This window comes from Pinus tabuliformis, chromosome 8, assembly GCF_031772625.1.
Source record: "Pinus tabuliformis cultivar Carrire ecotype Pingquan chromosome 8, CPIR1, whole genome shotgun sequence".
In the NCBI taxonomy this organism is placed as follows: Eukaryota; Viridiplantae; Streptophyta; class Pinopsida; order Pinales; family Pinaceae; genus Pinus; species Pinus tabuliformis.
Window position 1 is genome coordinate 1,156,276,215 of NC_142294.1, and position 24,668 is coordinate 1,156,300,882.

A 24,668-nucleotide genomic window follows, 5' to 3' on the forward strand; every position below is an offset into this window, starting at 1 on the left:
GTATTCAAGGGTTCTTTCATATCAGGACAGTGCTGAGGTTAGGGACGATTCAATGGCACATCTAAGGCCCTGGCACATGTTGTAGTGACAGTGGGGAGCAACAGTTAGAGAGGATGCTCATTCAAGGATTGCTTGAGGACAAGTGATTTTTGGTGCATTAGAGGAGCTTGTCGGTTGAGAATGCTACTTGGGAGGGCAAGCACATACTTGAGCGTCCAGCACTGAAGTTGCTTGGAGACAAGCAACACTTGGGAGGGGAGGATTGTCATGTCCCTTCCTAAATTATTTTAAGGCAGTATTAATTTCTACATTTTGGGGCCAATTTTGGAGGTGATGGGGGCCCATTCGATTTTATTACGAGGCTAGACTTATTAGAAGTTATTTTGACGTGGTTAAGTATACGTGGGGGCCACCCATACTAGGGGAATACGCATTCCCTAGTTCGAATTACATGGAGGGGAAATCGATGGTTAGGTCAGGGAACCACGATGGAGGGAAAAGTGCTCCACGAAATCTATATAAGGAAGGCAACTCTCCTCATTTCGTGATCTTATCTTTTGACATATTGAACTCAATCTTAGTTGCTCGAGTTGCTTAACTAGGTTACTGTGTTGTTTAGCACACGAGTGTCCTCGAGCGAAAATCTCAACCCTTGTTTCGGTGGACTTCGAGTGCCAACCCCAGGAGGGAGTTCTTCATCTCAGTTCGTAGCAGCAGCAGGGGGACGACTTATAGCAGTTGTAAGTCGAGTACCAACAACAGGGGGAGTTACAACAGTGGGGGGATTGCGTAGTCACAAAGTGAGGCACTCCAGGAAGTTAGGGAGACAGGAGAATTCTTTCATCATTTTCAAGAGTATAGAGGGCGACTACAGACAAGAGGGCCATCCTACATGCACCTCTCATTTCATAACACGCAGGACTGCATCATCTCCTCCATGACTGTGTAGTCATTGGAGTGAGACACTTTGGGTAGCATCATTCGGGGGAGTTTGGAACTAGGGTGCTAAGAGATCATTTGGAGGGCCATTTGAGGAGGATAGCTGGAGTTGGGAAAGTAGATATTGATAAGATCAGTCACAGCAACAAAATTCGAAATTAGAAGAGAGCTAAGCTATGAAGGGTCAATTTTTGCAAGGTTGGAACCAAGGGAAACCCTTTCTAGGTTTTTTGGGTTTTGGGCAGCGATCATACTCCTAATTTTATAGAATTTTCTGGGCAAATTTGAGGGGTCAAACAGGGGTCCCAACTCAGCCAATAGCTAGAGGAGCTAAGGGGAATTTGGGCCAAAATTCTGAGGTCAACATTTGGCCAATTCCTTCGTGGTTTATTCTGGGTTTCTTGCATAGAGGCTAGGATTAATTCCCCAGAATTTTCTGAGCAACAAGGAAGGCTCTAACATCAAATCATTTGAAGCAGCAATACCTTTCTAAGTAGTTGCGGCGCAACTCTTTGGCCGAATTACCAGCAGATTTGAGGAGGGTGTTACATTGTTCATTTTGGGTTTTTTCTACCTTACCTAGAGCAAGCCCAGGTGCACACATTCCAGCACCATGTTGTACACCTCTTCCCATTTAATAAAATGAGTAGACAACGCAGTTTCGTTGCCATTTTTGTGGTCTGATTGCCTAATTTAAGTTTATGGTGTTATTTTTATTGTCCGCTTTGCATAGCACTATTTTCCCTAGTTTGGAACATTACATATGATGTACTCTCTCTCTCTCTACTGAACTTTTGAAGAATAATAAGAAGATTTGATCAAAGGGTTTTCCCTGCATTGGGGTTTTTTTCTGGCATCCGCCAAATATTGCGTCCTCTTGTCTTGGCTTGTCTTCTACTTATTGTTTATATTTTATTTGCATTTACTATCAATGTTAATGTCATTGCTAATCTGGAAATTGATATTAGGCTAATACGAAAAAACGAAGTAAATTGCTCTAAAGCATAGAACATACCATTGTTATCTAAAATTAGCAGCTTGAGTGTGATGCATCAGGGGAGGGTGTAGGGGCAGTTTTGATGCAGGGGGGACACTCGATGGCTTTCGAGAGTTGGAAGCTACTGCCCCACGAGAGATTGTACTCTATTTATGACAAGGAGATGCAAGCCATCATGCATGCGCTAGCCAAGTTCAGGCAATACTTGGTGGGAAACAGGTTTCGGGTCAAAATAGATCACAAGAGTCTCAAATTCTTCTTGGAACAAAAGCAGTTGCAGGAGATGAAACAAAAGTGGGTGAGGAAGCTCCAGGCATACGAATTTGACATTGAGTATGTCAAAGGGAAACACAACGTGGTCATTGATTCATTGTCCAGGAGGCCACCTACCCTTTCATTGATGAGCATTGCACCAGATTAGAGGGCACAGTTGCTGGTGGAGATTCCAAGGACCGTTTTGCATGTGAAGTCCTTGACAGTGCAGTGGTGGATGACCAATAAAGGGTGATGAATGAGGTGATTTACTTCCGGGACCAGATTTATTTAGTACCCAGCTCATCCGGTATGATCCGGGATCATGCAAGAAGCCCGTGACTCACCATTATTAGGGCATCAGGAGTTTTCCAAGACATACAAAACCATCAGGGAGCGCTTTGAATGGAAGGGCCTTAAAGATGATGTTCTGAGGCATGTCCGAGAGTGTGACATGTGCCAAAGAAACAAGGGTGAGCACACACACCCTGTTGGGTTACTACAGCGTCTTCTTATTCCTGAAGGGAAATAGGAGAGTCTGTCGATGGATTTTATCACCGGGTTACCCATAGTGCAGGGCAAGGACTACATATACATGGTGGTAGACCAATTGACAAAGTTTGCACACTTTTTCGCCATCTCAGCCCAGTCCTCGGCCTCACAGGCAACCGAATTGTTTTTCAGGGAGGTATTTCGACTTCATGGTCTCAAGAAGACCATTGTTAGTGATTGGGACAATAGATTCATGGGAGGATTTTGGCAAGAGCTATTTCGACTAGTGGACACAAAGCTCATTTTGAGCACCAGTTATCACCCACAGACTGATGGGCAGATGGAGATAGTCAACAAATGGCTGGAGGGTTACCTACGTAACTACATGACAGGCCAGCAGTGTGCAAAGATACGGTGGTCGCACTTGGGCCCCATTGACTAGATCCATCCTTAGTGAGAAAGGCAAAGCCACTGAGATGATATTAGTGGCTATCCTAAGTTTCCCTTGGGGTCTCATACTTGTGCTTAGGTGACTTTTGCACTAAGTGAGAACCTGGGAGGTAACAAGGCCTAAAAGGTCATTCCCTGCATAGAAAGAACCAGATTCCTAGGAAAGGCACTATGATGGGTTTTGGAGACCGTTTGCCTTCAAAGTATTAGTGGACAGCGATACGAGTCACCAAGAAGACAGGTTGTTTTCCATAATGAATTCTTGAGTCCTTTGACCTTCAAATTAACTAAGAGGAGATAAAAGTCGAGACGATAGATAGGGAATGGATTCCACAGTGTGAGTGAGCAAGGTTCATGTGACTTTAAGCAGAGAAGAAGACTAGAAGTGGCATCATAAATTGAGAGGAAAGGGAGAGAAGCAGACATGCTCTTCGTGCATTCTCACTGGTCTCAATTATCTCAGCGAGTAGCCATCAGCATAGAAAGCCAACTCAAGCTATCAAAGAGCTTGAATACTAGGATTTGTAATATCCTCAATTTTGATTTTCAGCATTAGAGATGAGTTTGGGGAGAGGACACAATTCCGCCACCGGGACTTAAGAGGAAAAGGGAATATTATGGCTCTAGTGGAAAGTGGGGACCACAAGAAAGAGAAATTCGACCCAAGCAAGGAACTCGCACTCTTGGAAGAGGGAGGAAAGGGAAGGGAGTGCGAATTATGAGAGAAAGAGTGAGTGGGGACCACAAGGAGAGAAGGCGCCACGAATTATAAATAGAGCAAGAGGCACTCATTTTGGTTCATTCATCTATTCAGAAACTTGTCTTTGACATAGCATGCTTGAGCGGAAGCCAAGTCTGCAAATGTTGTTTAGCGCACGAGTGTCTCTGAGCGGAGATCTCAACCCTTGCCTCAGTGGACTTCGAGTGCCAGCCCAAGGAGGGAGTTCCATCATTTTCCGATTGTTCCAGCAGTGGGAGTGCGAATTTGTGTGGGGGAGACACTAGCATCAGTGCAGGGATTGCACAGTGCTTGGAGGTGACACACTTGGGAGTTGAGGAGTGAAGGGAGTTTAGGGCTAAAACTTGAGGTGGAGACTGGGGAGCTGTTTTAGGGCCTTTTCCTGCATTTTGGAGGAGCAAACACAGCATTTGCTATAGGTTACATCTTCTGCTTGTGGAGGAGGGCCAAGCATTCTAGGTTTTTGACAAGGACCTCAGAAATAATTTGGCAAAATTTTCTGGGCAGATTTGTGGGGTCAAACAGGGGTCCCAAGTCAGCCAGCGACTAGAGGAGCTAGGGGAAAGTTGGGCCGAAATTCTGAGGTCAACATTTGGCCAATTCCTTCGTGAGTTTTTCTGGGTTTTGGTGGAGAGCCCAGGGTTTATTTCCCAAAAAAAATTTACCACCGAAGGAGGCCCTAGCAGCAGTTCTTCACAGCCAGCAGCATATTTTTGGGCAGTTTCAGTGCAAAGCCAGGAGAGAGCAGCAACACATTTGAGAGGGACTTCTTATTGTTCATTTGGGCTTAGCTAGCTTTCCTTGAGCAAACCTAGGTGCACTCTTTCCAGCACTTCATTGTACCCTCTTCTTATTATAATAAAATGGCTCAGCAGAGCAGATTTTGATGAAATTTCATGGACTGATTCACGTGTTTGATTTTCGTCGTTTTATGTCTATGTTTGCTTTGTTTATCATTGTATATTACAGTATCACAGATAATGGGTTTGTTCAAGCATTGAAGGCCAAGTTTGAACCTTCCTGCACTGCAGCAGTGAAGGAGACAACTTTTTGATTGACTGTCAAGAAAATCTAGCATTCATGTAAAGGGAGGCAAGTCATCCCAGCCTTTGTAATTTTCCAGGGTAAAGATTCCATAGCAGAAGAAGGACAAGCTTGTTGTTGTGTCTACAACAATAGATCACCTACAGTTTGGATGGTGAGTCTTCCTTCCAAATAACAGGAATCCATTGTTGATCACTCGGTCATAATCTAGAGAAAATAAGAATATATGTTGTACACCAATGTTTGCCTAGCTAAGTGTCTCAAGAGTAGATTAAGGGTGTTACCTTTTCCTTTTGCCTTGAGTCATTTGCTTATGAATAGCATAGCTCTAGATGAGCCCAATTTGTGACCTACTATTTTTTAAGATTCTTTGGAGTCAACCAAGCCTCCTCTTCGATGTTGGTTTTCCCATTTGGATTTCCAAGGTAAAATACTCTGTGTTCTATGATATGTGATTGTATGAGTTTGTTGTTTGTATTTACTGTCTAGAATACACAGCAAAATCTGACAATAGCTATTGCATGGCATTAAGACCAGTACACAACAATAATTTATTCAAAATAGACCACAGCAAGGTTAAATAAACAAGCACAGTAAAAAATGTCTAACTTCTGCATTAAAAATGTTAATAGCACCCATACTAGTGAATTGACTTGGCCATACACTGAGTGATTACAAATTAGATATAGCTTGCCAGGTATGTGGAAAAGGGAAGGTAGAGATTGAATAACACTTTTTACTCAATTGCAGTGCATAAAACCACAACGTGAAAGCGACGACATTAGAAAACAATAACTGGGACGAGGCATTCCAAAAGAAATACATAGAGGACATAAAAAGAGAGCAGCAAGGATAATGTGCACCAGAGATAAATTGCTAAGAGCTACCCGAATTGGAGTAGTTGAGTGCCTTTGGGGATTAAAACCATGAGTAACATGACACTTCTCTATATCCATTTCTAGGATATTATCTCTTCTTCACACTTCTTTCTTATCTTCTTTCATTGTAAATGAAATGTGGCATGAGATGTAACTGTTCCATCCCATAGGCCAATTGACCTCGTGAATACTTTTAATCTCTCTCTCTCTCTCTCTCTCTCTCTCTCTCTCTGAATACTGTAACATGTAAATCCCATCAGAAAAACAACATGTGAAATGTACATGCAAAACACTGATTCAAAAACCATTGAAAGGATTTATGATAAAATCTGTGATGTTTTTGTGTTGCAGTCTACTTCATTGCCCCTTAATATACACAAAAACTTGGCATTAGTAAACAAACTAGGTTGCAGCAATAGCATCGATTGTAATCTTTGCAAAAAAGAGTGTCTACATTTTGCTCAATGTTTGATTGCTTAGTAGCTGGAAATCAGGGCACAAGATGAATTTTTCTATAGGCCTTCACTTCATCACCTTGCATAAAAGTAAAAATGTTTAAGTGATCATGAAAATAGTTTTTAAATCCCCCCCAAACAAACAACCTTGTTAAATAAAAAAGGGCCACAAACATTCTGTTGGTAAGAGAGAATAACTTCTAAACAAAAATCTATAAGATGCACGTCATTGTGAACTATATAGCCTATACACTATACACAAAATGACCCAAAACATCAGTCAATCCATTTCAATTAAACATACCAGAAATTTTGGGGGCTATATTTAGCAACAGATATCACAGCTGTAAGTTCAAAGTTGGACCCTTCTTCTTCGACATCTTTTCCAGCTGTGCAATAAACTGAACACTGTCCTTTTGGATAAGCTTCCTCAACATATTTAGAAAGTTCAACATCCAAGACATTGCTGCAACGAGTCAAAGTAAAATTACATTGGGCACAAACGAGAAAAACAAAAAGCATTTCAGATTATTTTAATATTCCTTGAATTAAGTCTAAAAGACAAATAAACTGCTTTTGAGGCAGAAGCAATGTATAGAAGAGCCCCCCACCTTCATATCAATTCTAAAATGAAGCAAAAGCAATCAAGCACCAAGATTCAAATCCAAATATTTACAACAACAGCATGTTGAAAACTGTAAAGAACATAAATTAAAATAATGCCTAATGTACCTGCATACACACAATGTAGACCAAATATGGGCATCGAACACAGCTCCCAAAAGTATAATAATGGTGAGTTACACAACAACACTTTGGATAGTAGCAGAAGCCAAGTAACCCCATACATTAAAGTAGAATTATCATAAATCAATGTGTGTAAGAATGACTCTATTGACCTCTTATGTATACTATTTTTACTTTTCACTCATTGCTCCAAAGTAAATGAATCAGCAAGTTAACTCAGGAATTGTGATTCTGGATCAAATCAGTTGCCAAAAGCTTTTTCCCTAATCAGGCTAAGTTTGACTTGGGCTGAACAGGTTTGACTCAGGATAACTGACTTTGACTCAAGTACAAATCGACTGGGCTCAGCTTTTCTCTATAAAACTGCCTTAAACTGCAATTTTAGCCATTCTTCCCCTTGTTTCAGTTAATTTCATCTCTGCAGGATGACTGAAAGTGACATTTAGAGTAGGAGGACAAAACAACGTTGCATGAATCAGGGATGAAGCGGAGATATTTTTTGGAAGCAGGGATGCGGAAGCATCATTTTCCAAAAATCTAGGAAGCAAAGCGTCTACTATATATATATATATATATATATATATATATATATATATATATACGTTTTTTTTGCATTTATATTCAAAACAAACATTCCAAATACCAAATTAGTTGTAGAAGACATAAAAACATGCATATTTTTACATAAATCAAGATAGATATGGCATCCATGATTCCATTGTACATCAATGATTAATTATTTGAGCATGAACCATCTATATTCTAGCAATTACAAACATACATCAAACTTTTGAGCATATTATAAAACATAAAATATTTAAGCATATTATAAAACATAAAGCATATTATCTAGCAAGTGAGCAACTGTCAACATTAGTCATGTCCAAAATTCAAATAATAATGTTTGCAAAGTAGGCCACTTGGCCACCACCAAGACAAAAAAGTTCAAATTCACAACAAGCCTACAAGTCTAATCTATGACAAAAGTAGTAAATTGTGAATATATCTACTAATCTCTCCTCCTTCCACCACGAAGAGTACATGGATGATGGTGGTGGCCCTCCACGTGGTGGCAATGAAGAATATGGTGGTTGTGGAAGTTGTGGCACTGAAACTGATGAAAACAAAGCCCCTGCTATTGGTGTTGAACTATGGAACCTGGGAACCAAGGCACCAGATGGGGGTGGCATCTCAACTCGATCATCATCATCTTGGATAAGAGCATCCTCCAATTGCTCTAATCACAACACTCCATCCTCCAAATTGGGCTCCTCTGGATTCCTGTCCCAAACCTTAAGGTCTTTATTAGTGTTTGCATCATCACAGTGATGGGACAACAATCACAAGTTGTAATGAACAGAAACCAATCTCTCTGCCCATTCTAAACTCAACATGTTCTTTTTAACACTGTGGATGAAATAATAAGAGCTCCAACACCTCTCTGCAGAAGAAATGTTTACCACCTGTGATAGCACCCGCAATGCCAAGGTCTGTAGAAGTGGAGTAGCACCTCCATGCATGTTCCACCACTCAAGAGAAGAAAAAGTCTCTCGATCTCTAATTGCATGCATGCTCCCAAATGGACCAGTGCTAAGTGTATAGTTGCTCAATTGTTTATGTACCATGGAAGCCTCCTCCTCATTAGGGACTAATTTATCCAATGCATTCATATAACTAGATAGAACATCTAGATCTAGGTGTGGTTTTCTCCTACCTCCCCCCCCACCCGGTGTTGGTGTTGAAAGCCATGATGGATGATAGTATTTAGGTGTCAAAACATATGCTAATGCATGCAATGGAACATTTAGCATATCCCGTCACTTTTCCACCTCTGCATGAATATAATTGTACAAGGTGATATCTCTAGGCTCGGCAATGTCTTTAATCTGCCCCAACATGCTATCCATTTGCTCATACACCTCCCCAATTATTGGCCGATCTGAATTTGCAAAGTTGATCATATAATAAATTGGTTTGTTGAATTGCCAAACATATTTAACCTGTAACCAAAAGAACATGTCAAGAATAGTGCCTTTGGCTACATTAGCACCATCTCTATCAGTGTTAATTTCTGCCCATGATTCAGAGGTCACCATATTAGTTAAAGCTTGTCTCACCTTCACTAGCTTCCTAAAGGTGAGGTAATAACTTGCAAATTTTGTTTTTGCAAGTTTAAGCAATTGCAACTTGGAGTAACCGCCATAGAAGTAGTTTACCCTTGTATGCCCTGTGATAAATTTAATGAGTTGCTTCCCTCTCTTGTAAAGCTCATTAGTCCACCCACATTCTTTATGCTTCACAATATCATGCATCAAAAGGTTTAATGTGTGCACCAAGCACCCAGAACAAAAGATGTGTGGATGAGTACGCCCAATAACTTTTCCTGCTGCCTTACAATTTGCTACATCATCTGTGATCACTTGAACCACATTATTAAGACCAACATCTTTGATTGACTGCAATAGGAGATCTACAATGTTTTGGGAAGTTGCATTGATGGACGAGGAGTCATGACATGTAATAATAGAAATAGCCTCTTGCCCAAAATTAGCAACAAGTCTACGAGAAGACAGCCTATTTAATCTCACTCTAAAAAGCTTTTCAGGATTAAGAGTGGGGCTAACCAAGCTAATTGGATTCTTCCTAGTAGAAATTCTTGCAGAAATGAACCAAGTGGAGTCACCACTTGAACAAGAATCTAACTCCAAAAATCCAAAATGCAAACCGAAAGTTAGTTGTATTATGAATCAAAGAGGACTTATCACTGGCAACGAGTCACGACACCAAAAGATGTTCCCTTCACAAATTGGACACCCAAGACTTGTGGGAAAAATCCTCAACCCCACAAGGTGTGTTCTTTGTGGCAACACTCAGAGAAGGGGTTGTCACCTAATCCCAACTCTCTTTGTCTAGGCTCTCTCCTAGCTAAGCCAAGGGGGGTAGTGATGCAGCCCAAAATACCCCTGACATTAATTTCCCTTCACCAGTACTACTAATTTTGTGTGCATTCACATTACAAATTCAATTGATGCCTGATCCTTCAAGGTAAAATAAAAACATCACCTTCAATGCAAAACAATAATAGCTTTTATAATGTGGGCTTCTCACAGTAAAGACATCTTCAACACAACCATCCAAGAAAGAAATGAGCAATACAAATTCAATGTGCATATCTTATCTTCACAGATATATTTGGCAGATATCGCTCCATGCATTTATCTAAATCTATCACTTATCATGAATTAGCATATTCAGAAACAACTCTTGATAATTGTGACCAATTCTCCAACCACGCCTTTGATTCAAATGTGATTCAATGGTTCAACGCACTATCCCACATTCATTTCTATCTGCTTCAGAGGTTTCTTTGGCCATCGTACAAAGGATAAGTTCCACGGGATCAAATAAAGCACTATTGCATAAATTATTAAAAGTAACTCTCAAACGCACTACAAGAAGCCAATCAAATATGCATTGAGCAATTTACGCACTCATGAGGATGAACACAAATCCATAACAAACAATTAGCTCGCTCTTGAGGAGATGCACAAATATATGTCGGTCAATGTGGTCTTTATTGAAGACGATTTCAACAGAATAAATTGGCACTTATCTTATTCTTTGATTGCTTAAAATGCAACAGCCTAAGCAAAATTTACAGAGACACATTTCATTCAAATATATATTTTGACCTTTCTTCAAGCCATGTAGTCACACGCCATAACACTGAGACAAGTACACAATGAAAAAGTCTTCTCGTTAAGAAACTATACATGCACATATCCAAGTATTCGCGTTCTCACTATGGCCTCATTATATATTTTCTTGGCCTCTTCTCATCCCATAAACTTAAAAGAATAAATAAAATTGTTTTGGAGCAAAGTAGATTTTTTCATAAAAGCCTAAAATCATTCCACGATTTTTCCCTAAATCTACCATAGTTTATCACCTAAATCTCCCATGCCATAAAAGGAAAATTCTCAGACTAAAATCTTATCTATTATGTCTTATGTCTATCCATAGTTGTTTTAGAAAGAAAAAAATAAATTAAAATTATTTACAATAAGGAAATAAAATTATTTTTCCATGTTGAAACCCGGTTTGGAGTTGTCTCCAAAAAGTTTGATGACTTGGAATCTCTAATGCACCTGCATCAGGTAGACCATAAGCAAGATTTCTAAGGTAGGCTTGTTAAAAAGTTCTAGGAGATAGTTAGTAAACCAACTAAGTATTCACCATTCAAATAACTTGAAATATAACTTGAAATGAAATCGTTTAGCAAGTACAAATATTTATGAGATGTAAATAAATCAAATAGATTTCAACAAGATATCCTACAAGGAAAATTGTAAGAAGACCAATGCCAATAATAATATACTTGCAAGAAATATATATGCTCAAAATGAAATCACGATGCTTGCAATAAAATGTAACTTAAAAGATACAACAAGTTGCAATGAAGGGAAAACTGCAAAACAATGTTAGTGAATCAAGACAAAACCACAATAGCAAAACATTATATACAACTTTGAGAGATGAGCAACTAAATAGAAATATAGCTTGCAAGTGATCAAAGCTTGTAATTGAAAGTGAAATTGCTCAAATATGATATAATGACAACAAAGGGAACTAAATATGAGCTTGTAAATGAAATAAACGAATACAAGAACATAAAGTGAAATGCTTGCAAGTAAATGTAGATGTTCACAATCCAACTTGTATGTATTCGAGAAAGAGATCAAATGATAATCAATTACATACAAGGTGAACCAAAGTTGTAGGCGAGTGTGTGAAATAAAGTGGTCTTGGTTAATTTTATTAATGCCTATTTTAGGGTGTTACTTCCTACCAATTCCTCTAACTTAGTAAGGACTCGAGGTGATTGCAAGAAGGCTAGAGTGAAGAAGCTAAGGCTTCATTAACGATATCCACCTAATTTTTCAAGGAAACCTACATGCCTTCGTTCCTACAAGAGACTTGGCCATGCAAGAGAACTATGAGGCCATGCATTTTACTTTTCCTCCAAACTCAAATCTTGGGAAATTGAATGAAAGTTGAGGAAGATTTCCTAAAAGTCTATCAACCAAGCTTATGCTTGGAGGTGAATTTTACAGAAGCAAAATTGCAAAGTGCAAGTTATATGTAAAGTAAATACAAATGCTTAATGACAAGATTTCTTATGGGTTGATAATGCCAATTATAGCTCAATAAAATGTCACACTTGCATAAAATTATAAGATGTGAAATGCAAACAAGATAGACTATGAAATGAACAATGAAATAAGCGATGTACCAGCAATAAAATGAATTATATCAGCAGTGAGTAAATCAGATTTAAGCAGGTAAATCAGCAATGGAAATGAGTATACTTCAAATGCGCCAGCGGCCAGCCTAATGAAAAATGCAAATTAGAGATGAGATCTAGCAAGCGAATGAGCAATTGGATGATGAAATGAGCAAGTAAATCAACTCAACTAGCAAAGAAAATCAAACAAGTTAGTCACCAATCACCCAAAGGTCCTCCTACCAAATGAAGAGATCCAGATTACAAGGGGAAAACCCCAAGCTCCCTCAAGAAGAAAATTTATTTTATTATTATTAGAAATATCCTCTTATAGAGAAATGAGGGTCTTAGATCTTGAGGAGGGTTAAGGAACAAATACTCCTCAAAATACAAAATGAAAATGAGAAAATTATTACAATGCTTATTTGCAAAATTACAATTGAGAGTTCCTCAAGTGAGGAAGCTCGCTTTTCCTCCAATGGATCTAGCTTTGATGGCTCAAATTCGAAATCTTCAGGAGGAAGATTTGCGCAAAAGAGGGAGAGAAGGGTTTTTATCCACGAACAATGGTAGGGAGAGGTCTCAAATACTATATATTTCTTGATCTCTCAAGCCTCTTTATAGATCCCTTTGAATCATTTTCAAAACCCTAGTCTTCAGGCGTCAAAAAAAATTGTGTAGGCAATAAAGAGGAAGATCAGATCTTATGTGAGAGAAAATAGACCAGAAAATTAATTAGAATATACACATAAAAATACAAATGCAAGCCACAAGAGGATGAGGACACCTCCGTTCTTGTCAAAGCAAGAAAGGGAAAACCCTTTGGATAAGATCTAAAAGCTAGATCTATCAATGAAAGCACATAAAATAAGTAGATTTGGATTTACATTTAATAATAAAAACATCTTAGAGATCTGGGGTGGAAACTCTCATTTCAATCTTTAGATCAGACTTTGAGAGAAGTAAATCAATGTGGGTTCTTGCTAATTTCCACTTGAGGGTGAGTTGGTTTAGCCAAGAACTTACCCACGCTTGAGATCTGCTACAAAAAATAAAGATCCCTACAAACTTGACAAAAAATTGTTAGATCCACAAGGAGATAGATTACATAATGAAAAAGAAGGCTAGTGGTTCAACCAAAAAGCCTCTAGTGCTTCTCCCTCTAGAGTGGTCCTCTAACTCAAATATTAACGCACGATAACTTACATCAATAGACCCAAACCCTGGCAAATGGAAATAACAATTTGATTTAGCACAAGTAGAGAATTAAGCATAAATTGAAACAATTATACCTAAAAAGAAGAATAACACCACCTTCAAGCTCAAGGAGAAGTAGTGGCAATTTAATGTTAGAGTAGTGGGAGACCACCTTCAAGCTCATCATCCCAAGTCAAAACTTAACCGAAATCCTCATCAATATTGGAACTCGAATTATCCTCCTCAAAAAAATGCAATTTTCTATGACATTTGTTGTGCTTGAGGACCATCGAATTCTTTCTTGTGGTTATCTTCCTTAAGAATGGGAGCCACATCATTTTTTGACTCGACTTTTAATTTTTGTGAACTTCCACCTCATTTTTTAGAATTTTCCACTTGGAGAGAATTTTTATTTTCTCCCAATTATTCATTTCTAGCTAATTTATTTCCTAGTTTTTGCCAAAACTTAGAAAAATGGGTTTTGAGGGGCAAATAATCATTTTTTGACCCTCAAAGTATGTCTTAGTGGAAAATTGAGTTGTAGAGGTCTAATTTTGAGTACTCATACCCCCTACAACATCTCTAGACAACACTTTTAAATCTTACATCAAAAATTTGTTCAAAATCTCGTCCTGTGAGAAATTTTTAATAATTAAAAAATGACACTTAGAATTAACCAAATTCCGCGACACTTTAGAGATGATCTAGTATGGTAATATACATTAACTCTAGACACTAGGACTCACCTAAGACTTTACCATCAAGGCCCACTCTAGCTTCGGGGTATATATGGGAGAAAAATACAACTAATTATTCAGTGTTGAAAAACACAAATAATTAGCTAAGGAAAAAAACTCCCTAAAGTGAACTCACTTGCTAGTAAAATCCTAAGCTACCTAGGCCTATTAAATGACTCTATTTCATCATACTAGCATCATTTTTACAATGTCCACATAGGGCTACGAAATCTAAGAAACAGAATGATGAGAACAAGAAGAAAGGGGCTTGAAAGCCCTCATGAAGTCTGGAATTCTGACTAATCTTATGGTGTTGGAATGCTCTAAGTGTACATTGATCATGGAGTCTTTCACAAGTCTTTGTTGGAAATACTAGGGCAGTGAATCAGTGTTTCTTAGCAATTAGCACTTTTTAATCTTTTTCAAAGCGTTAATTAATCTTCAGTTATTATTATTGCTCTTCTTCAGACAATCATAAACAATAATCAACAGTAGACAACACCATACAACAATGCAAAAACATAGAACAGTGGACACAAATATGTTTAGGTGGAAAACCCCCTCCAGGTAAAAAACCACCAAACGCTTCTTAGTAATTAACTCCTCCTCTCTTTAAAAAAAAAATAATTACATCAAGATTTCAACTACAACTGAAGGAGACATCAACCCCCTAATTCACAGGCTACAACCTGTAGGACGCTCATACACCCAATAAACCTGTTGCAATTGGAAGGACGCCCCAATGCCCTGTAAGTCAGGCCACAACCTAACGAGTGCCCCAACACTCTGTTTACAAGCTATTGTTGGAAGGATTGCTTAGTCGCCCTGTAATTTATCAGCCACAACTGAAAGAATGGCACAATGCCCTGTGCAAGCCACGACCTGCCGTAGCACCACCCTGCCACCCTGAAGAGTTCTCAGGCCACAACCTGAAGATGTCTTCAATTACCCAGAAGAGCTGGCAGACCATGTTTCACAATTTTTAGATTAGATCCACCTGTGTTCTGAATCAATATAAGAATGTTGTAAGAAGATGTTGTTTATCCTATCAAATCTTGGTAGTCACTGACCATTGTACTATGTTGCTTAAGTTGGTCACTGCACAATACTAGACAAACTGATCACTGCGCAATGCTAGCCAAATTGATCACTACACAATACTACACATCAAACATTGATTGTCAACACTACCAAACCAACTAACAAATGCACAATCTAATCACTACTTATCACTGTACAACCTGCCACCAATGACCACAGCATGTCACTGCTCACATAGGCTACTGCACGTCACAACTGAACCACTAAATTGCATATGAATAGATGAGAGTTCATCAGCTCACAACACTGGCTACCAACATCGTTGTCTCAAACTACCTATATTGTTGCATGTGACAGGCACTGAAGAGTGATGATAGTTCAAACCAAGGTGCCTCAAGTCATCCCTATGACCTTCTTCCAAAGCTCTCAAACTTGGGCCAAGGAGGACTATCAGCATATGTCTTTTCACTTCTACTGCTGATCACAAATCAAATATTGTTGTCAATATCCCATGTCAGTAAGTTGTACAGCAAGGTTATTATGTGTGTCAAGTCTATGTGCCAAGTCACTACATATGTCAAGTCATTGACAGGTACATAAGACTATGTCAACTATAATCTATAGATCAGGTATACATGTCATGTTGGAATTTCTAAGTCTAACCCATTAGAAATTCTTCCTGCACTATCTGGTTTATTTCACCTACTTGTTCAATTTCTTAACAAGTGATTTAACCATATAAATACTGAAAAATAAACACAAATGCAATCTCAACCATCTACAGATCATCAATTGAAAGAAACAAACAAACACACAAGTGACACCGTTATTTTTGGACAATCATCTCCGGAAAAACCCAACTTGGGAAGACCGATGCAGCAGTTTTGAGGGTTTTATTATTAAGCAGCTTTTCTTGAGTACAATTGGGTGCCAAACTGGCTCACCCGACAGAGAAATCAATCTGGCAGTAATACCTCTCTTCGGAAGCAGATATTCAACAAGTTTGCTCCAAGAAAATCTCTCCAACGCCTCTCTGAGGCTCTACGTCAGCCCTCCTAGCCTCTGCGTCAGCTTGGAACCCTCTACGTCAGCGTTCTGATGCCCTGCACTGGCTCTCTGGCCCTCTGCATCACTCACGGAGGCCCTGGTAGCCTTTGCGAAATCCCTCTGGCCCTCTGCGTGGCTCCTGCTGGCTCTACGTAGCCTTCTTTGCCTCAACACTAATCCTTCGGCACTATATTTGCCTCTCTGCCATGCACTCACTACCCCTCACTGCAACTTTGATCACTGGTTCGATTTCTCTCAGCAAACCCCGCTCCAGAAAATTGAACTGACTGATCAACCTTGGTGTATCTCCAACTGACCCTCAAGCCTCGTCTTATACGTTTTATGTTGAGTCTTCAACGGGTGAGATTAAATCTCTAATCAACGGCTAAGATTAGATTTGGCTTGATCCATGTCATTTAGAACTTTCTCACCCAGTTTTATATTAATACCCATTAATATTTTAATTTTCGTAAGTTTAGACTTAGGAACTCCATTATAAATATTAATTATTTTAATATCTCTTTAACCAAGTGGAGTTTACCCAAACTATTTCTGGATCTTGGAGATCTCATGTGCTTTAGCCTCTCCACCAATTTTCATGGCTAGAGCACATCTGATGCTACCACAAATCAACAGCAAAGCTCTCAAACTTGTGCCAAGGAGGACTATCAGCATATGTCTTTTCACCTCTACTGCTGATCACAAATCAGATACTATTGTCAATATCCCATGTCAATAAGTTGTACAGCAAGGTTATTGTGTGTGTTAAGTCTATGTGCCAAGTCACTACATATGTCAAGTCATTGACAGGTACATAAGACTATGTCAACTATAATCTATAGATCAGGTATACATGTCAAGTCTCCACTATCTTATTAATGAACTCCAATACTACAGTTGTCATGAATATCAAATTACATTTCAATAACAAGTTACTAGTAAGGTCAATCAAGGTTTATGACCATGCCGCATGTACCTAGCAGAACTCCTAGTTGTGACATGTGTCATAGATAGTCCATTCAAGTTACCACTACATCACATGAGTAATATCATTGCTGCTGTTATTCATTGTCATTATCAAACTCATTCATCTATCCTTGTCACATCAAACCAAGGCATCATATTGACATTGATTAACTGTTACACTTAGGACAGTCACAAGGTTTTCAAATCTATGTGTCATAGTCAATATCATTTATGTAATCTGCAATCTTCACACAAAGGACCCTAGTCAAGCTTAAGTCATTTTATTTACAAGACACAGTTGCACTGTTACATTATGAACTACCAACCTTATTTAACTAAGTCAAGTCAAGCATCAAACACCAAATTACAATGATTGACCAATTCAGATCACTGCACTTTGTCTTGTTACATTATAGTTATACAATTGTTACTAACATAAGGTCACTTACAGATTTACGGTTAGAATAGGTATCATAAAATCCATGCCTGTTTTAACTAGGTCTTTATCTCACAGTCAAGTTTACCCTTATTGTTCCATGTCACATTACATGAATAATAACATTGTCAAGTCTATTTACATATCAGGTCACTGTCTCACAATTTTACAACAGCCTTATGTCATGGTAAATGTTAGTCAAAGTATACTCTTATTGTTCTGTGTCACATTGCATGAATAATAACACTGTCAAGTCTATTTATATATCAGGTCACTGTCTCACAATTTTACAACAGCCTTATGTCATGGTAAATGTTAGTCTTATGTCATGATGATCATTTGTCACTGTGCTTTGGTACAGAATTGTAATGAAAGGTCAATGATTGGCTTAGTGCAGTTGATACTGCAAGCTTTTCATTGATACACTGAGATTACTGCCACTGTTTTATTGTGAGAATCATCGTCATCTATTGACAACTGCAGGTGATCACACTTCCTATACACTGCTCAAGATTTGGATTACTCTGGGCAGATTTATGAGCAATTGTATGTAAATTAGACCTTAGATGTGACCCTAACCCGACCTAAACAGACCCAACAATTAACTTAAGACCAACCTTCAAGATGTCCTAGAAAACTACCTCAAGGCCTAAAGAGTAATCCTAATCTATACAGGTCCAAAGGCTTCAAAATTTTCTGCCTGTGACCTAAAAGGTTGCACAGATCCTCAACTAATACAGGTCCAAATTTTCAAAAGACACTGCAGGACTGAAGGAAGGGTAATCCTGTATTAATACAACTCCAAAGGAGACTTGAGGAATTCGCTCTATCTCAACTGCAGACCAGCACAAAAACCAACCCAAAATAACTTAAAATGATGTACCCAAGGTGTTTTCAAGCCTGTCCAAGACTTAGACAATTCATTACAAGGCTGAAGTTTATAAAGGAGATATGCTCTAGCCACAAGGACAACCTATAGTTCAAGGTTTTAAGTTTTCTGGAATGCCATTCAGAGATATACAAGATTAATAGATGAGAAGTGTACCTTGAATAGGCCGAACTGTTCTTCCTTAGGTAGGTCGCAAACTTCAGTGGTAAATCCCAGATATTCTATGCCTCAAAAAGATCGAAATTCTCTCTACAGGTAGGCCGAAAATTTCAGAGGTAATGTTTTGAGTTGTTGTGTCTTTTGGAGGTTAGGATAGGCCTCTTTTTATAGTGTTTAGAGGGGCTTGTAGGGTTAATGTTGGAATAGACTTTAGGTGGTTTAAGCATCTTTCCTTTTATTTTTCATAACATTAATTCATTGATAATTACCCTACTTAGTTACCTTAAGCCCTAAAACTATTTGACTTTAAGGTGAAGATTTAGGCCTATATGTGTGAGACACTTGTGATTACTTTTCTTAAGGTGATTTTCCACAAGGAACCCTTATGCCTAATTTTGGATGCCCACAACCAATGAAACTTTGCCAAGTCACTCCTATGGGGTTTTAGCCCACCAACTGGGGTTCCCAACTTCAAACATGAATATCTCTCAAACCAGAAGGCCTCTCGGGGCATGCCACATACCAACAAAAACATCTTTCAAGGAGAATCTTATGACATGGATATCCAAGCCAAACTCAAAGAATAGCCACTTCAAAAACCCTCAACAAAGTCGGGGTATGTCCTCAGTCCAAGGAACCTAAACCCTAGGGGTTTTCAACTGTCCAACAATGGTGCTTCCAACTTGATGTAATCCAAACAATTATTAAGAATCATTCATTATTAATTTGACATCAATGATTGGTGTTTCAGTCAAAGTCAAACCCAATCAAACCCCAGGGTTGACATCAATGACAACACCATCCAACAGTGTTCAAATGTGCTTTTAGTGGTCAACACCTCTCATATAAATAGAGGAAGGAGATAATATTTCCATTCATATATGTTCATTCATTCACTTATATTCACATGTGTGATGAATGTTAACTAAAGGAGAGTGTGCACTAGCCTCTCTCTCTCTTGTCTTCACATGTAATTCATCTATCTCTCTTGAGTCGGCGAGGATTTTCGGTCTTCCTAGAGTATCTTGGAGCATCTTAGAGGTCTAGAGTTAGAGTTTACCTTTGGAGATTCAAGATTATGGTTTTGTGATAAAACCTTGGGGTGGAATTAAGAAGAAGAGGAGGGGATGACATCTTACCTTGGAGAATGTGTTGGAGTGGTTCATGCATATTTAATCTTCTTGGTTGTTATGGTTTTGTTGATTTGCACTAGCTAGGGTTTGGAGAGATAGGAGGATTTGTACTATAGCCTAGAGATAAGGCTATTGTATGTGCATGTAATTCATCTTGACCATATTAATGAAGTGTCCAGTTGTGCAAAACTTGTGCAATTTCCAGATTTGATTTTCAGCTATATATATTATTTATGCATTATTATATACAGCCATATATGTCTTATTAATTTGACATAAGCAAAATAACAATTGTTTCAATGTTTTGACATCCAAGTGAAGAATGCAAAGGGTTGGCTTTACTGGTTGGAAATATTGAGAGGGGGGTGAATCAGTATTTCCTTCTTTTTCAAACAATTGGTTAGATTATTTAAACATTCAGAGCATCAACAAATTAAACATATGACACATCATCACATCAAAGAGAGTACATAGAATATGTCGTCCAAAACAAGCTTTGTTATGTATGATGTACATACAACATTTACTAGAAGGATCTAGAAGGAAGTGCAAGACTCCCCAGGGCTTTACCAGCAAGCTGGAAGGAAGCTAATGCTCCATGAAGGTTTGGGCTCACGTACCAGGGATAATGGCCCAAGCACAATCAACCTTTGTTGTTGTCCACTACTGTTGTCCACCGCTACTGCTACACAACACTATTGCTATTGTCCACTCTCTATTGTTGTTGCTAGTACCATCATTGTTTCCATCACCATTGCTGCTCACCGTTGTTCACTGTGCTACAACCATTGTCCATTAAATTGTCCACTACTTTTATTGCTACTGCACTCACTGTTTCTGCTATATCACTCTAACTGTCTTTGCTATTGCTATCACTCTTGTTGCCTCTGTTGTTGTTACCTCACCAACAGCACTATAATTGTGTGACAATGTTTGTTGTAGGATGGTAATGCTTTCTCAGGGAAACTGCAGCAAATGACTGTCATATAAGGTTATGCATCAGAGGTCACTGCATCCATGTCAAGGTTAATTGAGAGCAGGAGCAGGGAGTTATATTTTAAAAAGCTCCTAGGTCGGGAGCAAATCGGGAGTGAATTATTATATAATTTTATATATTTTGATGCAATGTTGCACGAAGCGGGGACATTTTATGGAAGCGTCATTTCCCAAAAATCTAGGAAGTGAAACATCTCGGAAGCATCTTATATATATATATATATATATATATATATATATTGCATTTATATTTAAAAAAATCCAAAATACCAAATTAGTTTTAAAAGACATGATAACATGCATATTTTTACATAAATCAAGATAGATATGGCATCCATTGTACATCAATGATTAATTATTCCAACATCAACCATCTAGAATCTAGATTTCTCTTCTCTTGTCTAACCTTTGCCTCTACTTCGATTCTCTAGGGATATTAGTCAACTTTGCCCAATATTGATCAAACAACCTAATCCAAGCCTTATAATATGATAGAGAAAGTTTAACATGCATTATCAATGATTTTGATTTGAGTGAAGGGTACATTTTTGCTAAGGCCATGACAAAGGAGTTCAACAATCAACAACACCAACACTGGGGTAAATATAGGGCTTGGTGCTCTTGATTAAATGTCAATCACATGCCCTCATACATGATATAATCCAATGAAACGCCACAATCCCATTGATCCTGAAAACAGTTAAGTCTATTGAACTTTGAATAGGATATGAAATTCTATTTCTCCATATGAAGTCTGATGAGGTTGGAACCACTCTCAAACACCCTAAGTCATTTCATGGTTATGTTAAAATTTTAAGTAAAAGGATGGAAATGAAATAAGAATTTAACATTACCATTAGGAAGCATCTAGGAAACGTCTAGGGAGCATCAAGGGGCATCTTGGGAGTATCCGGAAAGCGTAGTTCCTCACATAACAATTCGAAATTTCCAAAGAAAAAAAGAAGCCTCGCGGAACCGTGTGACCGTCCACCTTCTCTCGGATCTACTCGCGATCCGCAGTGGATACATACCCAAAGCTCCATGGATCCGCCCCTGATCCTTTCTAGATCCGTGGATGGGGCAGCAGGAACCACGGGTCGGGCCCCCTCAAATCTGATTTTTCAAGAATCGCCAAAAAATGGCAGATCCACGATTCCGCAGAAGGATCAGTGGTGGATCCATACAAGATGCGGTTCTTCCTCTAGACCCTTGCAGGGGGGAGACAAATCCTACAACTACGCATATATGTCAACAAAAGCATGTAGAATGATGAATTAGATGTAAAAAGCATAAAAACATGGATTAAACCATATAACATCAATCATCTAGAAGTTATAATATTCATCAACCACGTCCACACGTTACAAGTTCTCATTTATATAGCACGCACATAACCAAAATAGCATCGAGTGCAATCCATCTCTGAACTGGTAATACATCAACAAATAGGCTCTAGATGGCCTCTAGCATCCAAAAAAATCATGCTATGACAAATTGCTACATATCATCAAAATAATTGCCTATCATGGGTTCTCCATTGCAGCAATGTTGGACAACTCGGATCATCATGCTATGGTTGTACACCAGATGATATGCTTTTACACCCACAATTCAAGTTTGACTGTCTTAGGTTCAATCTCCTTTAATGTCTAGAGGGAAACAAAATATCTTGTGCCAATAAGTTTTGCCAAAACAATTAGCTCTGTCTTATTCACAAGGTCGCAAATAGCCACTTCAGCAGTAATTCTTAGGGAATCATTTCAGGGAGATCTTTATATCAGCAATCAATATGCTCATCCATTCTACTTCAGTCATCAAGGGTTCGATCTTGAAAGGAGACACTACAGTGTTTTTCCCACAAATAATCCTTCTATCAAAACTGGAGCAACTTCACAACAAACTTCACTGACTTGCATGGCTCAATTCTCCACGGGCTTCTTCAAGAAACATGCCCAACGAATACAGTCAAAGTGCAATGAATACTTTCCAGAACTGGACTCTAACCTCCACAAGGCCAAAGTATAATTGCAGAAAAATTGGATTCCAATTGAAGTATAGTAGAGCGAGAATAGGTCTTACGCTATGAATAGATCAACGACAGTCTTTCGTAGAGGGGTTTCGAACTGCATAGATTGTAATGTGAAGAAGAGTACTCTAGATAGTATCATATCAAATCCCACAGTGCTTATTTCATCCAACAAAATCACTCAAAATACACAGATCCTAGCGAACTGTTTCAGATCCATGCTAGACCACTCAGAAGCAACGAATCACAAAAATTTCGATCTCTTGGCTGCAGTTTAGTTATTAAATCAAAGCAAGGTTACTCATGCAAATGCCATGTTGAAATTTGGTACCGGAGGACAGGTGGTTCCCTTAGGCTTTGATCTTTGGCCTAGGGAAAAGTGTCCAAAAGAATTTAATTTTTCTCCTAAAGTGACTTTATAATTTTATAAAGTTAAATCTAATTTAAAAGTGACTTTAAGTGATAAAGTTACTAAGTCTAATTTTAAAGTAACTTTTATAAAGTAAATGAAAAATTAGAAAGGAAAAGTGACTTTGGAAATAAATGACTAAGTGGGTCTTTATTAAAGTGGGGTGAATTAAAAAATAGAAAGTGAGATTTAAATGAGCATTTAATCTCAACCATTGATCTAAATCTATTTCAGCCATTGGATTTAGAGATCACCCAAAAGTCACTTGGATCACCCAAAAGTCACTTGGAGTTATATTAAAGGAGGAAAAGGAGGAAAAGGTCATTCATTCTTTCATGAGCAGATTGGGAGAAGGAGAGCAAGAGAGCAAGAGAGATTTCTGAGCAGGGAGGAGAAGGAGACAGCAGCTTGGCACACATTCCAAGGCAGCAGTTGAGCAGATTTGTACAGCTGATTCAGCACATAGTGAAACGCTGATTTTTGCACAAAAATCGAGGAGCAGTTTGCTGATTTTTCTGCACACAAAACGGAGGCCGTACAGCATTTATTGCTGTCCTGTTTGCTGTAATTTCCAGATTGCTGTGAGGCACGGGAAAGGAGATAAGTTGTAGATTTGCTTGCTGATTTTTTTGCTGAATAATTATCACTGTAAAAAGGCAATTTTCAAAAATAAAGAAGAGCTCTCAAACTGGTTTTCCCCAAGAGTTGTAGGGGGTTTTTCCAGGATCAAGTTGACCAAAAATATCAGTGTTTTAATGTGTTTTAATGGCTGTTTTTTATTGCTGACTTTTAATTCTGCAATTTCCAGCATTCTGAAAAATTTCCAGAATTTGTGTTTTCAGCAATATTTATTTTTTTCAGTCTGTTAAATGTATGGTTATGGGAATGGGTATTTAACTACATGGGAGAAATAAGGAGAAACTGAAAACCGGGGTGGGAAAACAGAAATTTCTACATGGTATCAGAGCTTGAGTGCTGAAGGGCAGTTTGGGACAGCAAAAGGAAAAATTACAGTTGCTGATTTTTCACTCAGAAAATTCCAGCAAGCTGATTTTTTCATAAACAGCAGTTTTATCTTTACTACAGCAGTGCTATTTTTCAGTTTTAGGACAGCAGGATGTCATTGGAATTGAGGGTGGAGGATAGGTTGGATGGGCATACAAACTACAGTGTTTGGAAGGAGAGAATGCAGAGTATCTTTGAGGAGGCAGAAGTCTGGGATATCATGGTGCATACCGCACAGAACCCTGTTGTTGTGCCCACTGATGTTACTCAGTTGGCTGAGTATAAAAAGAAGAACAATAAGGGTAAGAGGCTGATTCTAGATGGAATCAAAGACCATTGCATTCCTCATG

At 38.5% G+C, this 24,668-nt stretch overlaps 1 protein-coding gene across 2 annotated transcripts in view; it reads right to left on the minus strand.

Moving 5' to 3' along the window:
* The window catches only part of CPA (Subunits of heterodimeric actin filament capping protein Capz superfamily), a 226,474-nt gene that overhangs the window by 77,328 nt on the left and 124,478 nt on the right, over positions 1-24,668 (minus strand). For both annotated transcript variants that reach the window (XM_089373418.1, XM_089373417.1), the window contains exon 5: positions 6,551-6,712. In XM_089373418.1, the coding sequence (XP_089229544.1) occupies positions 6,551-6,712 (162 nt within the window). The remainder of the gene's footprint in view (positions 1-6,550; positions 6,713-24,668) is intronic.